Raw genomic sequence first — 23,816 nt, 5'->3', positions numbered from 1 at the left:
ACAGCCTTCATGGTATCATTAGCTCAAAGTAAACAGAATCTGGTACAATAAAGCTTCACAGCATCATTGAGAAACGGGCTTTGTGGCCAAGATGTCCATTATAAGATATAGGAGTAGAATTAGGCCATTTGGCCCATTGAAGTGCTCTGCCATTTCATCATGACTGATCTACTTTTCCTTTTAGCCCCAGTCTCCTGCCTTCTGCCCATATCCCTTCATGCCCTGACCAATCAAGAAACTATCAACCTCTTCCTTAAATATACATAAAGACAGTCTCCACAGAAGCCTGTGGCAAGCAATTCCACAGATTCACTACTCTCTGGCTAAAGAAATTGCTCCTCATCTCCGTTTTAAAAGGACACTCATCTATTCTGAGGCTGCGTCCTCTGGTCTTAGACTCTCCCACCATAAGAAACATCCTCTCCACATCCACTGTATCAAGGTTTTTCGCCATTTGATAGATATCAATGAGGTCACCCTTCATTCTTCTGAACATTAGTGAATACAGGCCCAAATTAACCTTTAGGGAATCCTCCACAAGGGCTCCCAAGTCCCATTGTGTCTCAGCTTTTTTGTACTTTCTCTCTGTTTAGAAAATAGTCAGCCCTTTCATTTCTTCTACCAAAGTGTATGATCATACGCTTCCTGATACTGTATTATATACTTTATTACTTTTTTTAGTTGCCTTCTGTTGGTATTTGAAAGCTTCCCCATCCTCTAACTTCCCACCTAATTTTGCTCTGTTATATGCCCTCCCTTTGGCTTTTATGTTAGCTTTGGCTACTCTTGTTAGCCATGGTTGTTTCATCGTTCCTTTAGAATACTTCTTCCTCTTTGGGATGTATATATCGTGTGCCTTCCAAATTGATTCCAGAAATTGCTTTCTGCTATCATCCTTGCCAGCGTTCTTTTCCAATCAATTCTGGCCAACTCTTCTCTCATGCCTCTGTAATTCCCTTTACTCCACTGTAATACTGATACATCTGACTTCAGCTTCTCCTCGGATTTCAGGGTGGATTTGATCATATAATCATTTTCCCCTAAACGTTCTTTTAATTTAAGCTCTCGAATCAATCCTGGTTCATTGCACAACATCCAATCTGGAATAGGTGAAACTCCTATAAAATAGGCGCAATCACGAGCTGCTCTAAAAAGCCATCTTGTAGGCATTCCCCCTCCTGTACCAACCTGATTTTCCTAATCTACCTGCATGTTGATGTTCCCCATGATTATTGTAACTTTGCCTTTTTGGCATGCATTTGCTAGCTCCCATTTTAATTTGTAGGCATCATCATTCCTGGTGTTTGGGGGTCTGTGTACAACTCTCATCAGGGTCTTTTGAGTCTCGCAGTTCCTCTTGATCAATCCACAATGATTCAACACCTTCCAACCCTCTGTCACCTCTTTCTTATGATTTGATTTAATTTTTTACCAACAGAGCCATACCTCCCACTCTGTCTTCCTGCCTGTCCTTCGATACAGTGTGTATCCTTGGACATTGGGCACCAAGCAAGAATCTTTCAGCCACGATTCTGTAATGGCTACAACAGCATACCTACCAATCTGCAGGTGTGCTAACTGTTGTGAACCCATCGATATGAATCCCACCATACAGGACAATATCCTTCCATGCCTTGTTTCAGTCTGTTTGAATGCCTGGTAGAAGTAGTGACCTTGTCTAAATCCAACACCACCCACTGACCTGATATCAACCATTCGGATGAGGAAAAAAATCACACATCTTTTTTAAATATCTCCTACCTGTCATCTTAAACCTGTGCCTTGTTTTTGATAACCCTTTTACGGCAAATATATTTTGACTTTCTGATCTTCTGTAATCTAATATACTTTAATCAGCTCATCCCTCAGCCTCTTTTGTCGCACAGAAAATGAGCCCAGTCTAGCCATTTTCTCCTTATTACAAAGTCCTCCAATCCAGGAAACATCCTGATGAATCTCCTTTGCCCTCTCTCCAGCACATTCCACATTCACATCCTTCCTGTAGTGTGGTGAAAAGATCTGCATTCAATACTCCACAAATGCGGCCTAACCAGTGTTGTAAAAAGCTGCAACATATCATGCTATGATTGCAAAGTAAAGCTCCTTGAATTTCAAGTACGTAGTATCATAAACAGGTTACTTAACTCTTCAAACTTATCCTATGGCAGATCATACCTACGGCTCCATTAAGCACTCACACCTTGACAACTTTATCTGTGCCAGATAACAAAAGGGTGCCTCCTCCTGCACTAAATAGAGATTTTCTTTCAGTGCACTTTCACATTGGAATCTCTGAAGATCTCAGCTTCTAGCTTCATGCCCCCTCAACTCACTAATTGAACAAAAATTACTATCAGGCATCATATACTTCCAGTTGAAGATTCTCAATTATAACTTGGAAGAAGAAACAGGTTAGGGTTAAGCTGGAGAGAGGATGGGGGAGAGATGAATAGGACCAAGGATATATTGGGTGAGACCAAGTTGCCATGATGATAAATCATGGGGAACATTAGAATGAACACATTCTCACGCTTGGTCACAATTACACTCATGCTTGCACTTGTATGCACACAAATGTATAAAAGTTGTGACAAGCCCTGCAGACAATAAATGCTGGCTTTGTTCATGATGTCTACCTCCCTGGAATTATTTCATAGTTCTTATGGCAGCTGATGGTTGATAGGACTATATTGGAACTAATTCCAGAAGAAAATATTATACCTTTGTGTTATTTAATGGCAAAGAGCTCTTGTCTGCTTCAATTTACTGCTATTGTCCATTTCTTCCACACAACTAGATTTCTTTAATTGTTTTACAGGCTTCAAATACAATGAAAGCCTCATCCTTGAACTCTGCTCAGTCGAATGCTAGCAGCAATACTGCAGTATCCGTTGTCAACTCCAATGAGTCACCAGCCAGCCGACAGGCTGCCGCCAAGCTTGCTCTCCGCAAGCAGCTGGAGAAAACGTTGCTGGAAATTCCACCGCCCAAACCTCCAGCCCCGGAGCTGAACTTCTTACCAAGCGCTGCTAATAATGAGTTTATCTACCTGGTCGGTCTTGAAGAAGTGGTGCATAACCTCCTAGAAACACAAGGTAATGTTGTGGCTTGGGGAGGAAGATTTAAGATTGTTTAATGTTATTTCCAATACACAAGCGTAAAGGAGAACAAAATAATTTGTAACTTTGGATCTGGTTTTCAGCACAAAAAATACAAAATAAGATAAAGAACACAATAGTAATAAAAAACACAGTAGGTATAAATACATAAGATAGCTTCTGTACATAGATTGATTGTCTACATAAAGTGACTATGACAGGAAATGATAAAATAGTGGTGATTGGGGGTGTGATGGGGTGGGTTAGTAGGTGGAGGTGTTGATCAGCCTCACTGCTTAGGGAAAGTGACAGTTTTTGAGTCTGGTGGTCCCGATGTGGATGCTGCATGGCCTCCTCTGATGAGAGGAGCCAGGTTTTGTCGGCCCACAAAAGAGTTATCAAGTTAGTCTGTTGCTCTCTATTACCGCATTCTCTCTCCCTCTCCCCCAACCCCACTCCCTCTCACCCTCCCCCTCTCTCTCCCCCCTCTCTCTCTCCCCCCTCTCTCTCTCCCCCCTCTCTCTCTCCCCCCTTTCTCTCTCCCCCCTTTCTCTCTCCCCCCTTTCTCTCTCCCCCCTTTCTCTCTCCCCCCTTTCTCTCTCCCCCCTTTCTCTCTCCCCCCTCTCGCTCTCTCCCTCTCTCTCTCCCCCCTTTCTCTCTCCCCCGCCCTCTCTCTCTCTCCCTCCCTCTCCATCCCCAAGCTCCCTTTACTTTTCCACCACTCCTCCACTCCGCTGTCTTCAAAATCTGCTCCAAATGACATTTTGGTACATGTCAAGTACCAAGGCTCTGCAATGGATAGTTGAACCTGCCCAATGCATCACTGGCACCAGCCTACCCACCTTCAAGGATACATACAGGTCCCCCCGCTATTCAAAGGCAGAGCATTCCTATGAAATGATTTGGAGCCGGAATGTCGTAAAGTGAAGAAGCAATTACCATTTATTTATATGGGAAAAATGTGTGAGCGTTCACAGACCCAAAAAATAACCTACCAAATCATGCCAAATAACACATAAAACCTAAAATAACAGTAACATATAGTAAAAGCAGGAATGATCTGATAAATACACAGCCTATATAAAGTAGGAATACTTTCATATAATTATTACTGCACTGTCCACCATAGCGAAAATCTTACACAAGCGCTCTCGGCAGCACTTGTGGCAAAAACACTCAGCACAAGTGCTCTCGGCAGAAGCACTCTTTCCAGTAACCTTTAAGCTATGAAGCTGCCAAATTGTACCGAATAACATATAAAAATACTCAGCCTATATAAAGTAGAAATACTGTAGGTACAGTGTAGTTTCACTTACTGGAATCGGGAAGACAGCGAGCACACTGATGATGGTGTGTTAGGCTGAGTAGTGGGAGGTTGGGGTGGTGGGACACTGGGGTGTCATTTCATCGTCATCATCTGTTTCCATCAGGGCAGGCAGGTCACCTTCTTCTATGTCTGCCTGCCTCAGTCCAAGGTTGAGTTTCATCGTCTGCTGTGGCTGATGTGGAAAGCTTGAAAAACAACAGTATGCTTGACTGCTTAGCCTCATGCATTTCCCTATCATACAGTTCTTTGTAAGCACTCAAACCATCCTGCAATTATGCCCTAAACCTAAGTACCCTTTCAAAATTAAAGTCATTCTTTTCTGCAATCATTGCAGCAATGTCATTTGCAGCGAAAATCTCACGCAATTGCTTCATGTTCAGTTCCTGGACGACTTCACTTTCAGGCCGTTCGCTACTGCATTCGGTTTCAATTGTTATCCTTTCCTCTTCATCAGCTTTTCATCTGTCAGTTCTTGGTCATGGGATGCCAAAACCTCTTTAACATCATCTTTGTCAACTTCCACAAATCCTTAGCCAAACTCACTATACCCATACTTCATTCACCACGATCGAAACGCTTTATTATATCTAGTTTTATGCTAAGTGTAACACCCTTATGCGCTCTTTTAGGTTTTTCCAATACCTTAGAACTCATCTTGCTAACGGATGCACAAAATAAATCAACATAAAGCACAGATGTTCACAGGCACATGTTTAAGCAATGCCAGCTAGAATGCAGTTCCGGGGGAGGAGCTTGGCTGCTCGGCGCGCGCTGCCTTTTTTCATAACAGTGAAAACACCTTCTGTTAGCGAAAACAGGTAACTAATGTAGGCCTTTCGTAACAGAGAGGTGGACACCTGTATACAGAAAGGTGCTGGAAGTGGGACCACAACATTATGAAGGATCCCACCAACCCTGCTCATGGACTGTTTAATAGACAATAGGTGCAGAAGTAGACCATTTGGCCTTCGAGCCTGCACCGCCATTTTGAGATCATGGCTGATCATCTACTATCAATACCCGGTTCCTGCCTTGTCCCCATATCCCTTGATTCCCCTATCCATAAGATACCTATCTAGCTCCTTCTTGAAAGCATCCAGAGAATTGGCCTCCACTGCCTTCCGAGGCAGTGCATTTCAGACCCCCACAACTCTCTGGGAAAAGAAGTTTTTCCTTAACTCTGTCCTAAATGACCTACCCCTTATTCTCAAACCATGCCCTCTGGTACTGGATTCTCCCAGCATCTGGAACATATTTCCTGCCTCTATCTTGTCCAATCCCTTAATAATCTTATATGTTGCAATCAGATCCCCTCTCAATCTCCTTAATTCCAGCGTGTGCAAGCCCAGTCTCTCTCAACCTCTCTGCATAAGACAGTCCGGACATCCCAGGAATTAGCCTTGTGAATCTACGCTGCACTTCCTCTATAGCCAGGATGTCCTTCCTTAACCCTGGAGACCAAAACTGTACACAATACTCCAGGTGTGGTCTCACCAGGGCCCTGTACAAATGCAAAAGGATTTCCTTGCTCTTGTACTCAATTCCCTTTGTAATAAAGGCCAACATTTCATTAGCCTTCTTCACTGCCTGCTGCACTTGCTCATTCACCTTCAGTGACTGATGAACAAGTACTCCTAGATCTCTTTGTATTTCTCCCTTACCTAACTCTACACCATTCAGATAATAATCTGCCTTCCTGTTCTTACTCCCAAAGTAGATAACCTCACACTTATTCGCATTAAACGTCATCTGCCAAGTATCTGCCCGCTCACTCAGCCAATCCAAGTCACCCTGAATTCTCCTAACATCCTCATCACATGTCACACTGCCATCCAGCTTAGTATCATGTTATTCTCAATGCCTTCATCTAAATCGTTGACGTAAATTGAAAACAGCTGTGGTCCCAATACCGAGCCCTCTGGCACCCCACTAGTCACCACCTGCCATTCCGAGAAACACCCATTCACTGTTACCCTTTGCTTTCTATCTGCCAACCAGTTTTCTATCCATGTCAATATCTTCCCCCCAATGCCATGAGCTCTGATTTTACCCACCAATCTCCTATGTGGGACCTTATCAAGTGCCTTCTGAAAATCGAGTTACACTACATCCACTGGATCTCCCTTGTCTAACTTCCTGGTTACATCCTCGAAAAACTCCAATAGATTAGTCAAGCATGATTTGCCCTTGGTAAATCCATGCTGGCTCGGCCCAATCCTATCACTGCTATCTAGATATGCCACTATTTCATCTTTAATAATGGACTCTAGCATCTTCCCCACTACTGATGGTAGGCTGACAGGATGATAGTTCTCTGTTTTCTCCCTCCCTCCTTTCTTAAAAAGTGGGATAACATTAGCCATTCTCCAATCCTCAGGAACTGATCCTGAATCTAAGGAACATTGGAAAATGATTACCAATGCATCCGCAATTTCCAGGGCCACCTCCTTTAGTACCCTAGGATGCAGACCATCTGGACCTGGAGATTTGTCGGCCTTCAGTCCCATCAGTCTACTCATCACCGTTTCCTTCCTAATGTCAGTCTGTTTCATTTCCTCTGTTACCCAATGTCCTTGGCCCATCCATACATCTGGGAGATTGCTTGTGTCTTCCCTAGTGAAGACAGATCTAAAGTACTTATTAAATTCTTCTGTCATTTCTCTGTTTCCCATAACAATTTTACCCAATTCATTCTTCAAGGGCCCAACACTGTTCTTAACTATCTTCTTTCTCTTCACACACCTAAAAAAGCTTTTGCTATCCTCCTTTATATTCCTGGCTAGCTTGCATTCGTACCTCATTTTTTCTCCCCGTATTGCCTTTTTAGTTAAGTTCTGTTGTTCCTTAAAAATTTCCCAATCATCTGTCCTTCCACTCACCTTAGCTCTGTCATACTTCCTTTTCTTTAATGCTATGCAATCTCTGTCCACCACTGTGGCCCCTTTCCCACCTTTGAATCCTTCCTTCTCCGGGGGATGAACTGATTTTGCACCTTGTGCATTATTCCCAAGAATACCTGCTTTTGCTGTTCCACTATCTTTTCTGCTAGGATATCCGTCCAGTTAACTTTAGCCACTCCTCCCTCATGGCTCCATAGTCTTCTCTGTTCAACTGCAACACTGACACTTCCGATCTGCCCTCATCCTTCTCAAATTGCAGATAAAAACTTATCATATTATGGTCACTACCTCCTAATGGCTCCTTTACTTCAAGATCGTTTATCAAATCGTGTTCATTACACATGACTAAATCCAGAATAGCCTTGTCCCTGGTCGGCTCTCATACAAGCTGTTCCAAGAATGCATCCCGTAGGCACTCTACAAACTCCCTATCCTGGGGTCCAGTACCAACCTGATTCTCCCAATTCACCTGCATGTTGAAATCCCCCCCCCCCCCATAACTACTGTGACATTACCTTTGCCACATGCCAGTGTTAACTCCCTATTCAACTTGCACCCGATATCCATGCTACTGTTTGATGGCCTGTAGACAACACCCATTAGGGTCTTTTTTGCCCTTACTGTTCCTCAGTTCTATCCACACAGACTCTACTTATCCTGATCCTATGTCCCCCCCCCCCCTTGCAAAGGACTGAATCTCATTCCTCATCAACAGGGCCACCCCACCCCCTCTGCCCACATTTTTGTCCCTACGATAGCACGTATACCCTTGTACATTCATTTCCCAGGTCTGATCTCCCTGCAGCCATGTCTCCGTTATCCCAACAACATCATAGTTACCCATTCACACCTGAGGTTCAAGCTCATCCGCCTTATTTCTGACACTTCGTGCATTCAGATATAGAATTTTTAGCCCATTTCTCCTCTCTCTGTTCAAATCACTGCCTATTGTGCTTAACCCAGCTCCCCAAACTCCCATCGGGCTATACGCCCCTTGAATTTTGTTGTCCTTCCTAAATTTACTTATTCTTTCTGCACATTTAACTCCATGTTCTGTCAGACCATCCCTCTGTACATGTGTCCTCCTTATCACTTGTTCCGCCCCACCTTTCTCTACTACACACTTAATATTCCAGAACCGTGTAGTCCCCACCTGTCCTTTATTCTTCATCTCGCTATCCTCTCTCGCATTCTTGATCCCTGCCCCCTGCAAGTTTAAACCCCCACCCACCCACCCCCCACCCCCTGAGAAGCACTAGCAAACTTTCCTGCAAGAATGTTGGTACCGCTCCAGTTCAGGTGTAAACCATCCCGTCGGAACAGATCCCACCTTCCCTGGAACAAAGCCCAATTATCTAAAAACCTGAAGCCCTCCCTCCTGCACCATCCTCTCAGCCACGTATTAATCTGTATAATCCTTCTGTTCCTTGCCTCACTCGCATGTGGCACAGGTAGCAATCCTGAGATTGTTACCCTGGAGGTCCTTCCCTTCAGCTTCGCACCTAACTCCCTGAACTCACTACGCAGGACCCCCTCACTCATCCTACCCACGTCATTGGTCCCTACATGGACCACAACATCTGGGTTCTTGCCCTCACTCTTGAGAATAACCTGCACCCGATCTGAGATGTCCCGCTCCCATCAGAGAGGAGGCTATGCAGCATCCGTGCCAGGACCCAGACTCAAAGACAGTTACTTTCCCAAGCAGATTAATATCCACTAACACACCCCCAATCATCACTACTTTAGCATTTCCTGTTAAATCACTTTATATACAGACACTCCTGTACCTCATGTTACTTTATGAACGTACAATCAATCTATGTATATATATTATCTTACATATTTGTATTTTTATTATTGTGGTCCTTATCTTTTTGGTTTTTTTTGTAGTGCATCAAATCCAGAGTAACAATAATTTTGTTCTCCATTACACTCGTATACTGGAAATGGCATTAAACAGTTTTGAAGAAGCTGTAACACCTGATCCTCTGCTTCTCTGCAGCATTCCAGTGTATCAGTGTTCAAAATTAATTTATTATCAAAGTATACAAACACCACCATATACAATCCTAAGATTCATTTTCTTGTGGGCATTCAAAGTAAATACATAGAAACACAATAGGATTAATTAAACACACACACTGCAATGACAAACAAACAATGTGCAAAAGACAACAACCTGCAAATACAAAAGAAAAGGAAAACTAATAATAATAAGCAATAAATATTGAGAACATGAGATGAATAATCCTTGAAAGTGAGTCTGTTGGTTGTGGGAAACCTTCATTGTTGTGACTGAAGTTATCCCCTCTAGTTCAAGACCCTGATGGTTGTGGGGTAATGACTGTTCCTGAACCTGGTGGTGTGGGTCCTGAGTCTCCTGTACCTCTTTCCCGATGGCAGCAGTGAGAAGAGAGCGTGGCTTGTGTGGTGGGGGTTCTTGATGCTTTCCTGCAACAGCACTCTTTGTGTCACTGAGCTGCACATAGGGCTGCTTGTGTTATCATGAGAAAAGTACTGCAGTTAATGGCACCGCCCTGTTGGAGCACTGTGTGTGAAGCAGTGCTGTGGACCTATGCTCCATGGCCTTGCTCTGAAGTGGTGTGGGTCAGAGGTGGTAGAACCTATGGGTCTGCCCCTAGGTCACAGCTTAAGGTGGAATGTCTCAGGTATTCAGGGAAATCTTAGAGGTGGTTAATGCAGACAAATAATTCATGAAAGCATTACTTAATGTGCATTGCCCTTCTGTTTATTACTTTAAAACATGTTTAACTGTGAAAGTGGGATGAAGACGATAAGGCACACACAAAATGCTGGAGGTACTCAACAGTCCAGGCAGCATCTATGGAAAAGAGTGCAGTCAACGTTTTGGGCTAAGACTTCTCTCCATAACCCTTGATGTTCTTGCTACTCAAGAACTGTCAACTTCTGCTTGAAATATACTCAATGATTTGGCCTCCACAGCTATCTGTGACAGTGAATTCCACAGATTCACAGCCCTCTTGGATTGTGCGAGACAATATAAGATCTACAGAGCAGAATGTTGAGTCCATCTGGATAGAGATTAAGAATAGTAAAGGGAAAAAAATCACTGGGGGGGTTGTCTATAGGCCACCAAATAAAAATGCTGCAATGGCAGAGGTGATTAATGGAAAAATAACTGAGGCTTGTAAGAATGGAACAGGAGTTGTCATGGGGAATTTTAACTTCCACATAGATTGGGTGAATCAGGTTGGTCAAGGAGGACTTGATAGAATGCATCCATGATAGAAACATAGAAAATAGGTGCAGGAGTAGGCCATTCAGCCCTTCGAGCCTGCACCGCCATTCAGTATGATTATAGCTGATCATCCAACTCAGAACCCTGTACCTGCCTTCTCTCCATACCCCCGATCCCTTTAGCCACAAGAGCCATATCTAACTCTCTCTTAAATATAGCCATTGAACTGGCCTCAACTGTTTCCTGTGGCAGAGAATCCCACAGATTCACCACTCTCTGTGTGAAGAAGTTTTTCCTCGACTCGGTCCTAAAAGGCTTCCCCTTTATCCTTAAACTGTGACCCCTCGTTCTGGACTTCCCCCAACATCGGGAACAATCTTCCTGCATCTAGCCTGTCCAATCCCTTTAGAATTTTATACGTTTCAATAAGATCCCCCCTCAATCTTCTAAATTCCAGCAAGTATAAGCCCAGTCGATCCAGTCTTTCTTCATATGAAAGTCCTGCTATCCCAGGAATCAATCTGGTGAACCTTCTTTATACACCCTCTATGGCAAGAATGTCTGATGGCTTTCTTAAGTAGCATGTTAGTGAACCTACAAAGGAAAATGCTATTTTAGATCTAGTCCTGTGCAATGAGACAGGTAAGATTAACGATCTTGTAATCAGTGATCCTCTTGCAAAGAGTGATCATAGTGTGATTGATTTTTGCATACAAAAGGCAGATGAAATAGTTAGATCTGAAACTAGTGTATTTTGCTTGAACAAGGGAGACTACAAAATGGTTGAGGGAGGAATTGGCTAATGTGGATTGGGACCACAGACAGTTGAGGAACAGTGGGATACTTTCAAAGAGATTTTTCACAATGCTCAACGAAAGTATATTCCAGTCAAAAGTAAGGACAGTAAGTGTGGGGAGAGCCAGCCTTGGATAACTAAGGAAGTAAAAGATGGTATCAAATTAAAAGCTCGTGTACAAAGTCGCAAAGAGTACTGGAGGATTGGGTAAACTTTAAAAAGCAACGAAGAACAAGTAAACAAATAAGGAAAGGGAAGATAGAGTATGAAAGTAAATTAGCACAAAATATAAAAACAGATAGCAAAAGTTTATATAAATATATAAAGCTGAAGAGGGTGGCTAAAATCAACATAGGTCCCTTGGAAGACAAGAAGGGGAAATTAATATTTGGTGACAAGGAAATGGCTGAGGCACTGAATGACTATTTTATGTCTGTCTTCATGGTGAACACATCTAATATGCCAAAGAATGATGTTATGGTTGAAGTGGGAGGTGAGGACCTTGATAAAATCACTGTCACTAAAGAGATAGTGATGAGCAAGCTAGAAGGCCTGAAGGTAGATAAGTCCCCTGGTCCTGATGGGATGCATCCCAGGTGCTGAGGGAATTGGCGGAGGTTATAGTAGACATGTTGGTAATCATTTACCAAAATTCTATAGACTCTGGGCAGGTCCTGGTGGATTGGAAGACAGCAAATGTCATGCCACTTTTTTAAAAAAGGATGTAGGCAAAAGACGGGCAACTATAAGCCAGTTAGCTTAACGTCTATAGTTGGGAAAATGCTTGAAGCTGTCATTAAAGAAGAAATAGTGAAACATTTATAGACAATAGGTGCAGAAGTAGACCATTCGGCCCTTCGAGCCTGCGCCGCCATTTTGAGATCATGGCTGATCAATTACTATCAATACCCGGTTCCTGCCTTGTCCCCATATCCCTTGATTTCCCCTATCCATAAGATACCTATCTAGCTCCTTGAAAGCATCCAGAGAATTGGCCTCCACTGCCTTCCTAGGCAGTGCATTCCAGACCCCCACAACTCTCTGGGAGAAGAAGTTTTTCCTTAATTCTGTCCTAAATGACCTACCCCTTATTCTCAAACCATGCCCTCTGGTACTGGACTCTCCCAGCATCTGGAACATATTTCCTGCCTCTATCTTGTCCAATCCCTTAATAATCATATGTTTCAATCAGATCCCCTCTCAATCTCAATCTTTAGAAAGGAGTGGTTCCATTAGACAGGCCAGCATGGATTCATAAAGGGCAAGTCCTGTTTGCCAAACTTACTAGAGTTCTTTGAGGACATAATGAGTACAGTGGATAGAGGGGAACAGGTGAATGTTGTATACTTAGATTTCCAGAAGGCATTCAATAAGGTGCCACACAAGAGACTTATAAATAAGATACGGGTGCATGGAGTCGGAAGAAGTGTATTGGCATGGATAGTGGATTGGTTAACCAATAGAAGGCAGAGAGTTGGTATAAATGGGTGTTTCTCCAGTTGGCAGTCAGTAGTGAGTAGGGTGCTGCAGGGGCCGGTGCTGTTTACCATTTACATTGATGATTTGGAAGAGGGAACTGAGTGTAGCGTAGAAAAATTTGCTGATGACACTAAACTGAGTGGAAAAGCAAATTGTACAGAGGATGTGGAGAGTCTGCAGAGGGATATAGATAGGTTAAGTGAGTGGGCTAAGGTGTGGCAGATGGAATACCACAATGGTAAATGCGAGATCATCCACTTTGGAAGGGATAATAGAAGAGCAGGTTATTATTTAAATGGTGAAAGATTGCAGCATGCTGTTGTACAGAGGGACTTGGGAGTGCTTGTTCATGAATCATAAAAAGTTGGCTTGCAGGTACAACAGGCTATTAAGAAGGCAAACGGAATGTTTGCTAGAGGGATTGAATTTAAGAGCAGGGAGGTCATGCTGCAACTATACAGGGTACTGGAGTACTGTGTGCCGTTCTGGTCTCCACACTTGAGGAAGGATATGCTGGCTTTGGAGGCAGTGCAGAGGAGGTTCACCAGGTTGATTCCAGAGATGAAGGGGTTAACTTTTGAGGAGAGATTGAGTCGCCTGGGACTATCCTCTCTGGAATTCAGAAAAATGAGAGGGATCTTACAGAAACATACAACACTTTGAAAGGGATAGAGAAGATAGAAGTAGGAAAGTTGTTTCCATTGGTAGGTGGGACTAGAAGTAGGGGACATTGCCCCAAGATTCAGGGGAGAATATTTAGGACGGAGATGAGGAGAAACTGTTTTTCCCAGAGAGTGATGAATCTGTGGAATTCTCTGCCCAGGGAAGCAGTTGAGGCTTCTTCATTAAATATGTTTAAGATACTGTTAGATGGATTTTTACATAGTAGGGGAATTAAGGGTTGTGGGGAAAAGACAGGTAGATGGAGCTGAGTTTACGGACAGATCAGCCATGATCTTATTGAATGGCGGGGCAGGCTCGTTGGGCCAGATGGCCTACTCCTGCTCCTATTCCTTATGTTCTTATGTAAAGGAATTCCTCCTCATCTCTGTTCTGAAGGCTCTGCCCCTGATCAAGAACTGTCCCATTAATGAAAACAAGACAGGAGTTGAACGGATGTGACAGATCACTGTAAAAATTTACCTAACTTTGAATGTTTTGGCTTTGAGATCAGCTTGCTACAATCACATTATTGTTACATACAGAAAGGCTGCTGGACTTTGACATCATACCCAGATTATATGAGCTGACATGTTCCCAGCAGGGTCTTTGTATTTCCTCCTCAGTACATTTCAGTTCCGGAGTAAGTACTTCACTTCCCTGGTGATCTTGATTTCCACCGAGCTTCTGACATCAGTGCTGTAAGTTCAAAGGTTCAGAAAGTTCAAAAGTAAATTTATTATCGAAATACATATACCATTTAAAACCTTGAATTGGAGGACGTGGATGTAACTATTTATTTACGCCAATCCTTGAATGTAAGTTGCAACTATCAAAGGCTGTCCTTGATAAACCATGTTTCTGTAAAGCTTCATGCCCAATACATAACCATTGTATTGAGACAGAGGGGTGGGTGAGGGAGGGTGGGGTATACTGGATTCACTTTGTGTTTATCTACCCACAGGTAAAGCCTCAGCACAGGCAATGGTTCAAGAACCATACGCCTGCTCTCAATGTAAAACTGACTTTACCTGTCGCTGGAGGCAAGGGAAGACTGGGACGATCATGTGTGAGCAATGTGTGACATCCAACCAGAAGAAGGCATTGAAAGCTGAACATACTAACCGTCTGAAAGCAGCATTTGTGAAGGCTCTTCAGCAAGAACAGGTGAGCTGCTGAAAAGTACAAAAACACCTGGGTTTGTTCAAGACATCCTGCAGGTGTTGACAATCTTGAACAGCACACACAAAATGTTGGAGGAAATCAGCAGGTCAGAGTTCAAAGTAAATTTATTATCAAAGTAGATATATCATCAACATACATCACCCCTGAGAATCATTTTCTTGTGGGCATTCACAGTAAATACAAGAAATACAATAGAAAGACAGATAAATGTGCAAAAGACAGCAAATTGCAAATATGAAATATATGATTATTGAAGTGGAATAAGTGAGCAATAAATATCAAGAACATGAGACATAAAGTCCTTGAAATCTAGTCCATTGGTTGTTGGAACTGTTCAGTGATAGGGTGAGTGAAGTTATTCCTACAGGTTCAGGAGCCTGATGGTTGAGGGGTAATAACTGTTACCAAGCCTGATGGGAGCAGTGAGAAGATGACGTGGCCTTGGATGGTGGAGTTCCTTGATGATGGATGCTGAACAGAAACAGACCCTTACCCTTCTATCGAAGGGAATAACCTGGCGATTTTGGGCTAAGACCTTTCATCAGGACAGACCCATCATCAAACTTGTTCCTTTACCTCTCTCATCTTATGAAGCATCATTCCTGTTACTGTGTGCTGAACAGTTCTCTTGTACAAGATGGCTGTTGACTTCACAATCTACTCCAAAACAATCTTGCACCTTATCTGCAGTGCACGCTTTCATAATCATAGAGCATTACAGCACAGAAACCGGTCCTTCAGCCCATCTAGTCTGTGCTGAACCATTAATCTGCATAGATCCATCAACCTGCTCCTGAACCATAATCCTCCATTCCCCTTCCATCCATTTACCTATCGAAATTTGTCTTAAATGTTGAAATCGGTCCCTCATCCATCAGTTGCACTGTCAGCTTGTTCCACATTCTTACCACCCTCCCTGAGTGGTTCCCCCTCATGTTCCTCAACCCTTTCACCTTTCACCCTTAACCCATGACCTCTAATAGACTGACTGTTTATTAGATCTGATGATAGGTCTCTGGCCTGAAATGTTGGCTCTGTTTTTAGTTTAGGTTTCTGTAGGGGGAGGGGGGTTAGTGGGGATAAGCTCCCACTACGTATCAAATCCTCTCAATGGAGTGTGCCTCAAATATTTCTGATAACAGAGGGCCAGTTCCTGGCCTTCACATGTGGCTTAGCTATTAAGCCCAGCAGAACCATTTCTACTGAAAGGAGAACCTTAATGCCAGACACTTCGAGCAGATGCTGCTCAGCAGCTGTGATTAGCAACTCATCCAAAGAGAAGGGAAACTGATCTCAGACCCCTGCTGCCTTGCAGCTATACCCATTCATTGGGGAAGGCTTCAGGACTAAATTGCAAGGAAAAATCCAGAGCTGGGGTCCCTAAGGCAATCATTAAGTTCAACCCTGACTGACGGCTCCTGCGACACAGCTGGTGCCAAACTGTATCAGTATGCCATTTCTTTGGATTCATCAGCTATGTGGAGAGAGGGACCTGCTGTATGGGCAAAAGCTTGCTCTCCATATAATACTGCTCTGGTGTGTTAATCACATAGATAGCTAGGACACAACATCCATGGTCGACCCTGATCAAGAGATCATTTAGATTTCCACCATTTTTTTTTTGATTTTCACGTATTTTAATTTTCCTTGTTACAACTTCTGACTTGACTCACACGTTAGTTAGCACTTTCTCTTTCTGTGGAGGAAAAGAATAGAAGTTTTTGCAGAAATGAAAGTTCACGAAGAGCTAAATCTTCAGTCTGGAGAACTATTAGCAGAGTAGGAAGGAGAGATTGTTCTACAGCACTGAGACTGGTAACATCCCTGTAGCTTTAGCTGAAAGATGTGTAGAAAGGACAGACAATGTATTTTACTTTGCAGGAGATTGAACAACGGATACTTCAACAGACACCTTCCACTGTACAAAGCAAGCAGGACTCTACAGTACAGCACCATTCGTTGAAACAGGTATGGAAGGCAAGTAGTATTTATAAATTAACCTTTGAAACCACTGACTGAATCATCACGAGTCACACCACCTTCTCCTCTCCTTCTCTGACCATTCTGTTTGGCTTGATGAACCAACCCAGATCCACATCTTGTCTGGGTTGAAACTAAGGTGAATCAAGGACTCATCAACATCATCCCCCCTCTCCTGAGAAGCACATTGGAAAATTTCAGTCACAGGGATAACGTGTGAATTCCTTAGATGCAGCAGAAGGAATTGAACCCATTCCTACTACTGTACCACCTTAGGGTATTACAATTTCCCATAACGTCCATAAATCCATTCACCTTTAACATACTCAGCTTCTGGACTTCTGTCTTACTAAGAAATTTAACTTCCCCACCCCCAAAATTTCTCCTGTAAACCCCTGAATGGTTGCTCTTTTGAAAATATGACCACTTGTTCTAAGCACCCAGGCCAGGAAAACATCATCCCTGCATCCAGCTTTTCTACACCTGTAAGATTTTTGACTTTCAACATGACCCCCTCCCTTCTAAGCTTTGGAGGATATTAGTCTGATCATCACAGAACAATCCCACCACGCCTGCAGCAGCTGGTCTGGTGAATCTTCATTGGACTCCCTATATCCTTTCCTGAGTAGTGAGGCCAGATCTGTATAGGTGAACTCTCTGCATTATTGTGGGGTTGGGAGCAGAGTACTTCAACGAGGTTACTCACAGGTCGGCGAAGCTTGTATAAAAAGAGAGCTTCGCAGGCGTTTGGACATTCTGGAGACCCATTTAGTGGAGGGAGCAGAGCAAACAAAAGCACAGAAGGGACGAACCATATAACAATTACAGCACGGAAACAGGCCGTCTCGGCCCTTCTAGTCCGCGCCGACACTTACTCTCACAGGACGACCATTGCTGGGAGTGGGCCAACGGTGAGAATAGGAGCATCAGGCTTCAACGTGAAGAGGCTGAAGGTAAAGGAAACAGGCTTGAAGGGTTAGTTTTTCCTTTTGTTATTACTGATTTGGTCTTGGTTGCCCATTGTACAGTGCAGGCACGATGGCAGTGGAATGCTCCTCCTAAAGGATGTGGGAATTCATGGATCCTGATGGTCTCCCTGATGACGACACCTACGGGAAGTGCAGCCAACTTCAGCTCCTGAAAGAAAGCAGTAAGGAGCCGGAGCTGGTTGCACAATGGATCATCCAGGAGGCAGAGCAATTGATAGATAAGATACATCCAGAGTACAGAATTCAGGAAGTAGATGGGTGAACACTAAGCGAGGTAGAGGGAGAAAGAAGTTAGCCCAGGGTCCCTCTTTGGCCATTCCCCTGAAGAACAGCTATACCCCTTCTAGATACTGCTGTGGGGATGACCTACCTAGGCAAGGCAGCAGCAGCCAGACCAATAGCACTGTGGTCAGCTGTGAGCCTCAGAAGGTTAGGGTGAAGTCAGGTGGAGAAATAGTCATAAGGGATGCAATAGTTAGGGGGACAGATGGGAGGTACTACAGCAGCAAAAGAGACACCAGGATAGTGTGTTGCTTCCTGGGTGCTAAGGTCTTCGATGTGTCAGCGATTGTAGAATATTCTTGAAGGGGAAGGTGAGCAGCTGGAACTTGTACAGGCAGAAGTTGTGGTACACATTGACATCATAGGAGAGAGATAAAGGTCCTGTAGAGTAAGTTTAGGGAGTTAGGAAGGAGGCTGAAGAGCAGGACCTCCTAGGTGTTAATCTCCGGATTACTCTTGGTACCACAAGCTAGGGAAGGTCCCAACGAAAAGATAGTGCAGACAAGTGAGTGTCTGAAAAGATGGTGCAGGGGGCAGGAATTCAAGTTGTTGGATCATTGGAACCTTTTCTGGGGAATGGGTGAACTGATCAAGTGGAACAGGTTGCACCTGAACTGGAGGGGAACCAATATCCTGGGAAGGAGGTTTGCTGATGCTATTGGGTTTAAACTAGATTTACAAGGAAGTTAGAACCAAAGTGAAGAGGCAGTGGATGGGGCAGTTGGCACACAAGATGAAACAGCTTGTCGGGAGTTTGTGAGGAAGAAGAAGCAGATGATAGAGCAAAGATGCACTCAGCCAAATGGTTTGAGATGGGTCTGTTTTAATGCAAGGAGTACCATAAACAAGGCGGATGAACTTACAGGGGACTATGATGTTGTGGCCATTACAGAGACTCGGATGTTTCGAGGCAGGAAAGGCTGCTGAGTGTGCTGGGTTTTCAATGTTTCAAAAAGGACAGGGAGAGAGGCAAAAGAGGTGGGGGAATGGCATTGCTAATCAGGGACGATATCGTGGCTGCAGAAAAGGAGGAAGTCATGGAGGGATTGTCTACTGAGTCATTGTGGGTGGAAGTCAGAAACAGGAAAGGGGCAATAACTCTACTGGGTGTTTTTTGTAGGCACCCCCAATAGTAACAGGGACATTGAGAAGCGGATATGGAGGCAGATTCTGGAACGGTGCAGTAATGATAGGGTTGTTGTGATGGGTGATTTTCACTTTCTTAATATTGACTGGCATCTCCTTAGAGCAAGGGGTTTAGATGGGGTGGAGTTTGTTTGGTGTGTGATGCAGTATGTACATAAGTCAACTAGAGGAGAGGTTGTACTTGATCTGGTATTGGGAAATGAACCTGGTCAGGTATCAGATCTCTTGATGAGAGAGCATTTTGGAGTTAGTGATCACAATGCTATCTCCTTTATCATCGTGCTGGAAAGGGATGGGAGCAGAAGATTTGGGGAAACATTTAATTGGCATAGGGGGAAATAATGATGCAGGAACTTAGGAACATAAATTGGGCGCAGATGTTCTTAGGGAAATGCATGGCAGAAATGTGGCAATGTTCAGGGAGTATTTGCATGGCGTTCCTCATAGGTATGTTCCATTGAGGCAGGGAAAGTATGGTAGGGTAAAAGAACCATGGTATACAAAGTAGGTAGAAAACATAGTTAAGAAGAAAAGAAAAGCTTATAAAAGGTTTAAGAAAATAGATACTGTTAGAGCTCTAGAAAATTACAGGGTGCCAGGAAGGAGCTCTAGAATGAAATTAAGAGAGTTAGTAGGGGCCATGAGAAGACCTTGGTGAGCAGGAATAAGGGGAACGCCAAAGTATTCTATAAGTATTTGAAGAGCAAAATCGCAAACACGAGACACATAGTTTTAAGGTAGATGGAAGTAGGTACAGAGGCAAGTTTTTCACACAGAGTGGTGGATGTGTGGAATGCTTTGCCAGCAACAGTGGTAGAGGTGGATACAATAGAATATTTTAAGAGACTCTTAGATAGGTACATGGAGCTTAGAAAAATAGAAGGCTATGCAGTCGGCTAATTCTAGGCAGTTTCTAGAGTAGGTTAGGTCGGCACAACATTGTGGGCCAAAGGACTTGTGATGTTCTGTAGATTTCTATGTTCTATGGCGCTAAGTTCCAAGAAAACTATTTACTTTGCAAGTTTCTATAAGATGATCCAGAGTCATCTGTGCATATGTCAACAAGTGCAGTTGAAAAATAAATATACACAAAATTACTCTGTTTTTCAGTTAAATTTGGTAACATTGATTTTTTTATTCCATAAAATGGATCGTTTGTTCAAAGTAAACTTATTATCAAAGTAGATGTCACCGTACACTATATTGGGATTCATTTTCTGGCAGCTATACACAGTAAGTCCAAGAAACAATGGAATAAATGAAGCACTAGACAGACAAACAACCAATGTGTAAAAGACAACACGAGTGAATCTGCAGATGCTGGAAATAAATAAAAACACAAAATGCTGGCAGAACTCAGCAGGCGAGACAGCATCTATGGGAGGAGGTAGTGACGACGTTTCGGGCCGAAACCCTTCATCAGGGGTGAAGTAACATGGGATGGTCGAGGGGGATAAGAAGTGGGGGAGGGATAAAGTAGAGAGCTAGGAAATGATAGGCTGGAGGGAAATGGGCTAGGGGGAAGGTGGAGAATTATGGGAAATAAAAGAGAAAGAAAGGTAGGGCTGGGAGGAGATTTTTCCGAGAGAGAAAGAGAACCAGACTAAAATAATAGATAGGGATGGGGGTAAGGGGGGGCAGGGGTATCAACGGAGGTCTGTGATTTGGATGTTCATGCCGGCAGGTAGGAGGCTACCTAGGTGGGAGATAAGGTATTGCTCCATTGACCTGCGTGTAGTCTCATCTTGACGGTAAAGGAGGCCATGGACAGACATGTCGGAGTGGGAGTGGTCTGTGGAATTGAAGTGTGTGGCCACAGGGAGATCCCGCCACTGCTGGAGGACTGAGCGCCGGTGTTTGGCGAAACGGTCTCCCAATCTGCGGCGGGTCTCCCCAATGTATAAATGGCCACATCGGGAGCACCGGATACAGTATATCACCCCAGTTGACTCGCAGGTGAAGTGGTGCCTCACCTGAAAGAACTGTCTGGGGCCTGGGATGGTGGTGAGGGAAGAAGTGTGGGGGCAGGTGTAGCACTTCTTCCATTTGCAGGGATGAGTGCCCGGAGGGAGGTCGGTGGGGAGGGATGGGGGGGGGGGAATGAATGGACAAGGGAGTCGCGTAGGGAGTGATCCCTGTGGAAAGTCGAGAGTGGGGGGGGGGAGGGGAAGATGTGGCTGGTGGTGGGATCACGTGGGAGGTAACGGAAGTTATGGGGGATTATACGTTGGATCTGTAGGCTGGTAGGGTGATAGGTGAGGACCAGGGGGACTCTATCCCTGGTGGGCTGGTGGGGGGATGGGGTGAGGGCAGATGTGCATGAAATACGGGAGATGCGATGGAGGGCAGAGTTGATAGTGGACGAAGGGAAGCCCCTTTCTTTAAAAAAGGAAGACATCTCCTTTGTCCTAGAATGAAAGGCCTCATCCTGAGAGCAGATGCGGCGAAGGCAGAGGAATTGAGAGAAAGAGATAGCATTTTTGCAAGAGACAGGGTGGGAGGAGGAATAGTGTAGGTAGCTGTGGGAGTTAAGTAGGTTTGTAGTAGACGTTGGTGGATAGGCTGTCTCCAGAGATAGAAACAGAAAGATCTAGAAAGGGGAGGGAGGTGCCGGAAATAGACCAGGTGAATTTGAGGGCGGGGTGAAACTTGGAGGCGAAGTTAATGAAGTCGACGAGCTCAGCATGTGTGCAGGAAGCAGCGCTGATGCAGTCGTCGATATAACGCACTCAAGAGGAGGACAGATACCAGTGTAGGCTTGGAACATAGATTGCCCACATGGCTGACAAAAAGGCAGGCATAGCTAGGACCCATGCAGGTGCCCATGGCTACACTTTTAGTTTGGAGGAAGTGGGAGGAGCCAAAGGAGAAATTGTTAAGGGTGAGGACTAATGTGTAAAAGACAACAGACTGTACAATACAAAATAATAATAATAAATAAGTAAGCAATAAATGACGAGAACATGAGATGAGCCCTTGAAAGTGAGTCCATACATTGAGGGAACAGTACAGTGATGGGATGAATGAAGTTATCCACCTCTTGTTCAAAGAGCCTGATGGTTGAGTGTTAGTAACTGTTCCTGAACCTGGTGGTGTGAGTCCTGAGGCCTCTGTACATCCTCCCTGATGGCAGTTGTAAGAAAAGAGCCTGGCCTGGGTGGTGGGAGTCCTTGATAATGGTTGCTGCTTTCCTGAAATATGGCTCTATGGAGATGTGCTCAATGGTGGGGAAGACTTTACCTGTGATGGATTGGGCCATGTCCAGCAACACACACAAAATGAAATGCTGGTGGAACACAGGAGGTCAGGCAGCATCTACAGGAAGAAGCACTGTGGACGTTTCAGGCCGAGACAGTGCTGCATCTGCAGATTTCCTCGTGTGGGCCATGTCCACTATTTTTTGTAGGATTTTCCATTCAAGGGCATTTGGTGTTTCCATTCTAGGTCATGGTGCAACCTGTCAATATACTCTCTACCACACATCTATAGAAGCTTGTTGAAGTTTTAGATGTCTTGCCAAATCTTCACAATCTCCTAAGGAAGTAGTGACCTTCCATGACCAACGTCATGCCTTCTGCGTAATTTAACTTGCATGCTGGGCCCAGGACAGGTTCTTCAAAATGATAACACCGAGAGATTTAAATCTGCTGTGTCTCCCCACCTTGGATCCCCCAATGAGGACTGGCTGTGGTTTCCTCCTCCTGAAGTCAATCACCAGCTCCTTGGTCCTGCTGACATTGAGTGAGGTGGTAGTGAATTGTGGATTTTCATTAGCTGAACTGCTGTAATAAGGAGGCAGTCAAAGTTCAAAGTACTTATATTTTCAAAGTATGTGTACTTTATTTGACCTTGAGGTTCAACTCCTTGTGGGCAGTCACAAAACAAAGAACCCAATATAGAACCCATATTTAAAAAAAACATCAAACAGTTAATGTGTTAAAAAAAACTGTAAGCAATAAAAGTAAGCAAATAACATTCAGAACTGAAGTTCACAAAAGTGAGTCCACAGCCACGAAGCCAGTCCAGGAGCAGGCCATAGCTGCAGTTCAGCGCAGAGACGAGTAAACGTCATGGTGCAGCGCGCTGAGTCTCCACCTGTCACTCTGACCTTTTCACTTAAATTTCAAACCTTGGCTCATTCCTTGCTCTCAGACCCACACCCTGCCTCAATATGATCCTGGGCCCCGCCTCCTTATTTTGGCCTATACCTGACCTTTCCAATTTGGCCCAGCACTTAAATCAGTCAAACCTCGGGTCTTTCCCTGCTTTCAGACCCATGCTCTGCCTCACAGTATTCCAGTTGGTATTTCACAGAGTAACACATCTTTGCACTGTGTGCTGTATGTTTTCTATGTTTTTGTGCACTCAAATTCTCCTGTGCTAAAGGCCAGCATTCCCACAGCAGCTGGGCACACTTTGTAAAGTGTATTAATTCTTTAAAAGTTGACCCCATGGCTTGTTTCCTGCCATGCCATTTATTGACACACCACAATTTAAAATACCCTGGTTGTTTACTTATTTATTTAGCAATACAACACGGAACAGGCCCTTCCATGCATTTGAGCCACGCCGTTATTAACCCACCAGTTTAACCCTTGCCTAATCATGGGCAATTTAAAATAACCTGCCAACTGGTATGTCTTTGGACTGTGGGAGGAAATTGGAGCACCCAGAGGAAACCCACACATACCATGCGGAGGACGTACAAACCCCCTTCAGAGGATGCCAGAATTGAACTCCAAATCTGCCTC

The 23,816-nt window shown here is 44.1% G+C and overlaps 1 protein-coding gene across 12 annotated transcripts in view; it reads left to right on the top strand.

The window, feature by feature from the left end:
* The window catches only part of gatad2ab (GATA zinc finger domain containing 2Ab), a 219,232-nt gene that overhangs the window by 188,090 nt on the left and 7,326 nt on the right, over positions 1 to 23,816 (top strand). For 8 of the 12 annotated variants that reach the window (XM_059990978.1, XM_059990979.1, XM_059990973.1 and 5 more), the window contains 3 exons: positions 2,819 to 3,095; positions 14,448 to 14,650; positions 16,550 to 16,645. In XM_059990978.1, coding sequence (XP_059846961.1) covers positions 2,819 to 3,095; positions 14,448 to 14,650; positions 16,550 to 16,645 — 576 coding nt within the window. The remainder of the gene's footprint in view (positions 1 to 2,818; positions 3,096 to 14,447; positions 14,651 to 16,549; positions 16,646 to 23,816) is intronic. The other 4 variants (XM_059990975.1, XM_059990971.1, XM_059990981.1 and 1 more) reach the window with 1 other exon arrangement.

Source organism: Hypanus sabinus, chromosome 16, assembly GCF_030144855.1.
Source record: "Hypanus sabinus isolate sHypSab1 chromosome 16, sHypSab1.hap1, whole genome shotgun sequence".
Classification (NCBI taxonomy): Eukaryota; Metazoa; Chordata; class Chondrichthyes; order Myliobatiformes; family Dasyatidae; genus Hypanus; species Hypanus sabinus.
Note: the sequence above shows the minus strand (reverse complement) of the source record. Positions and strands in the feature narration are given on the sequence as shown.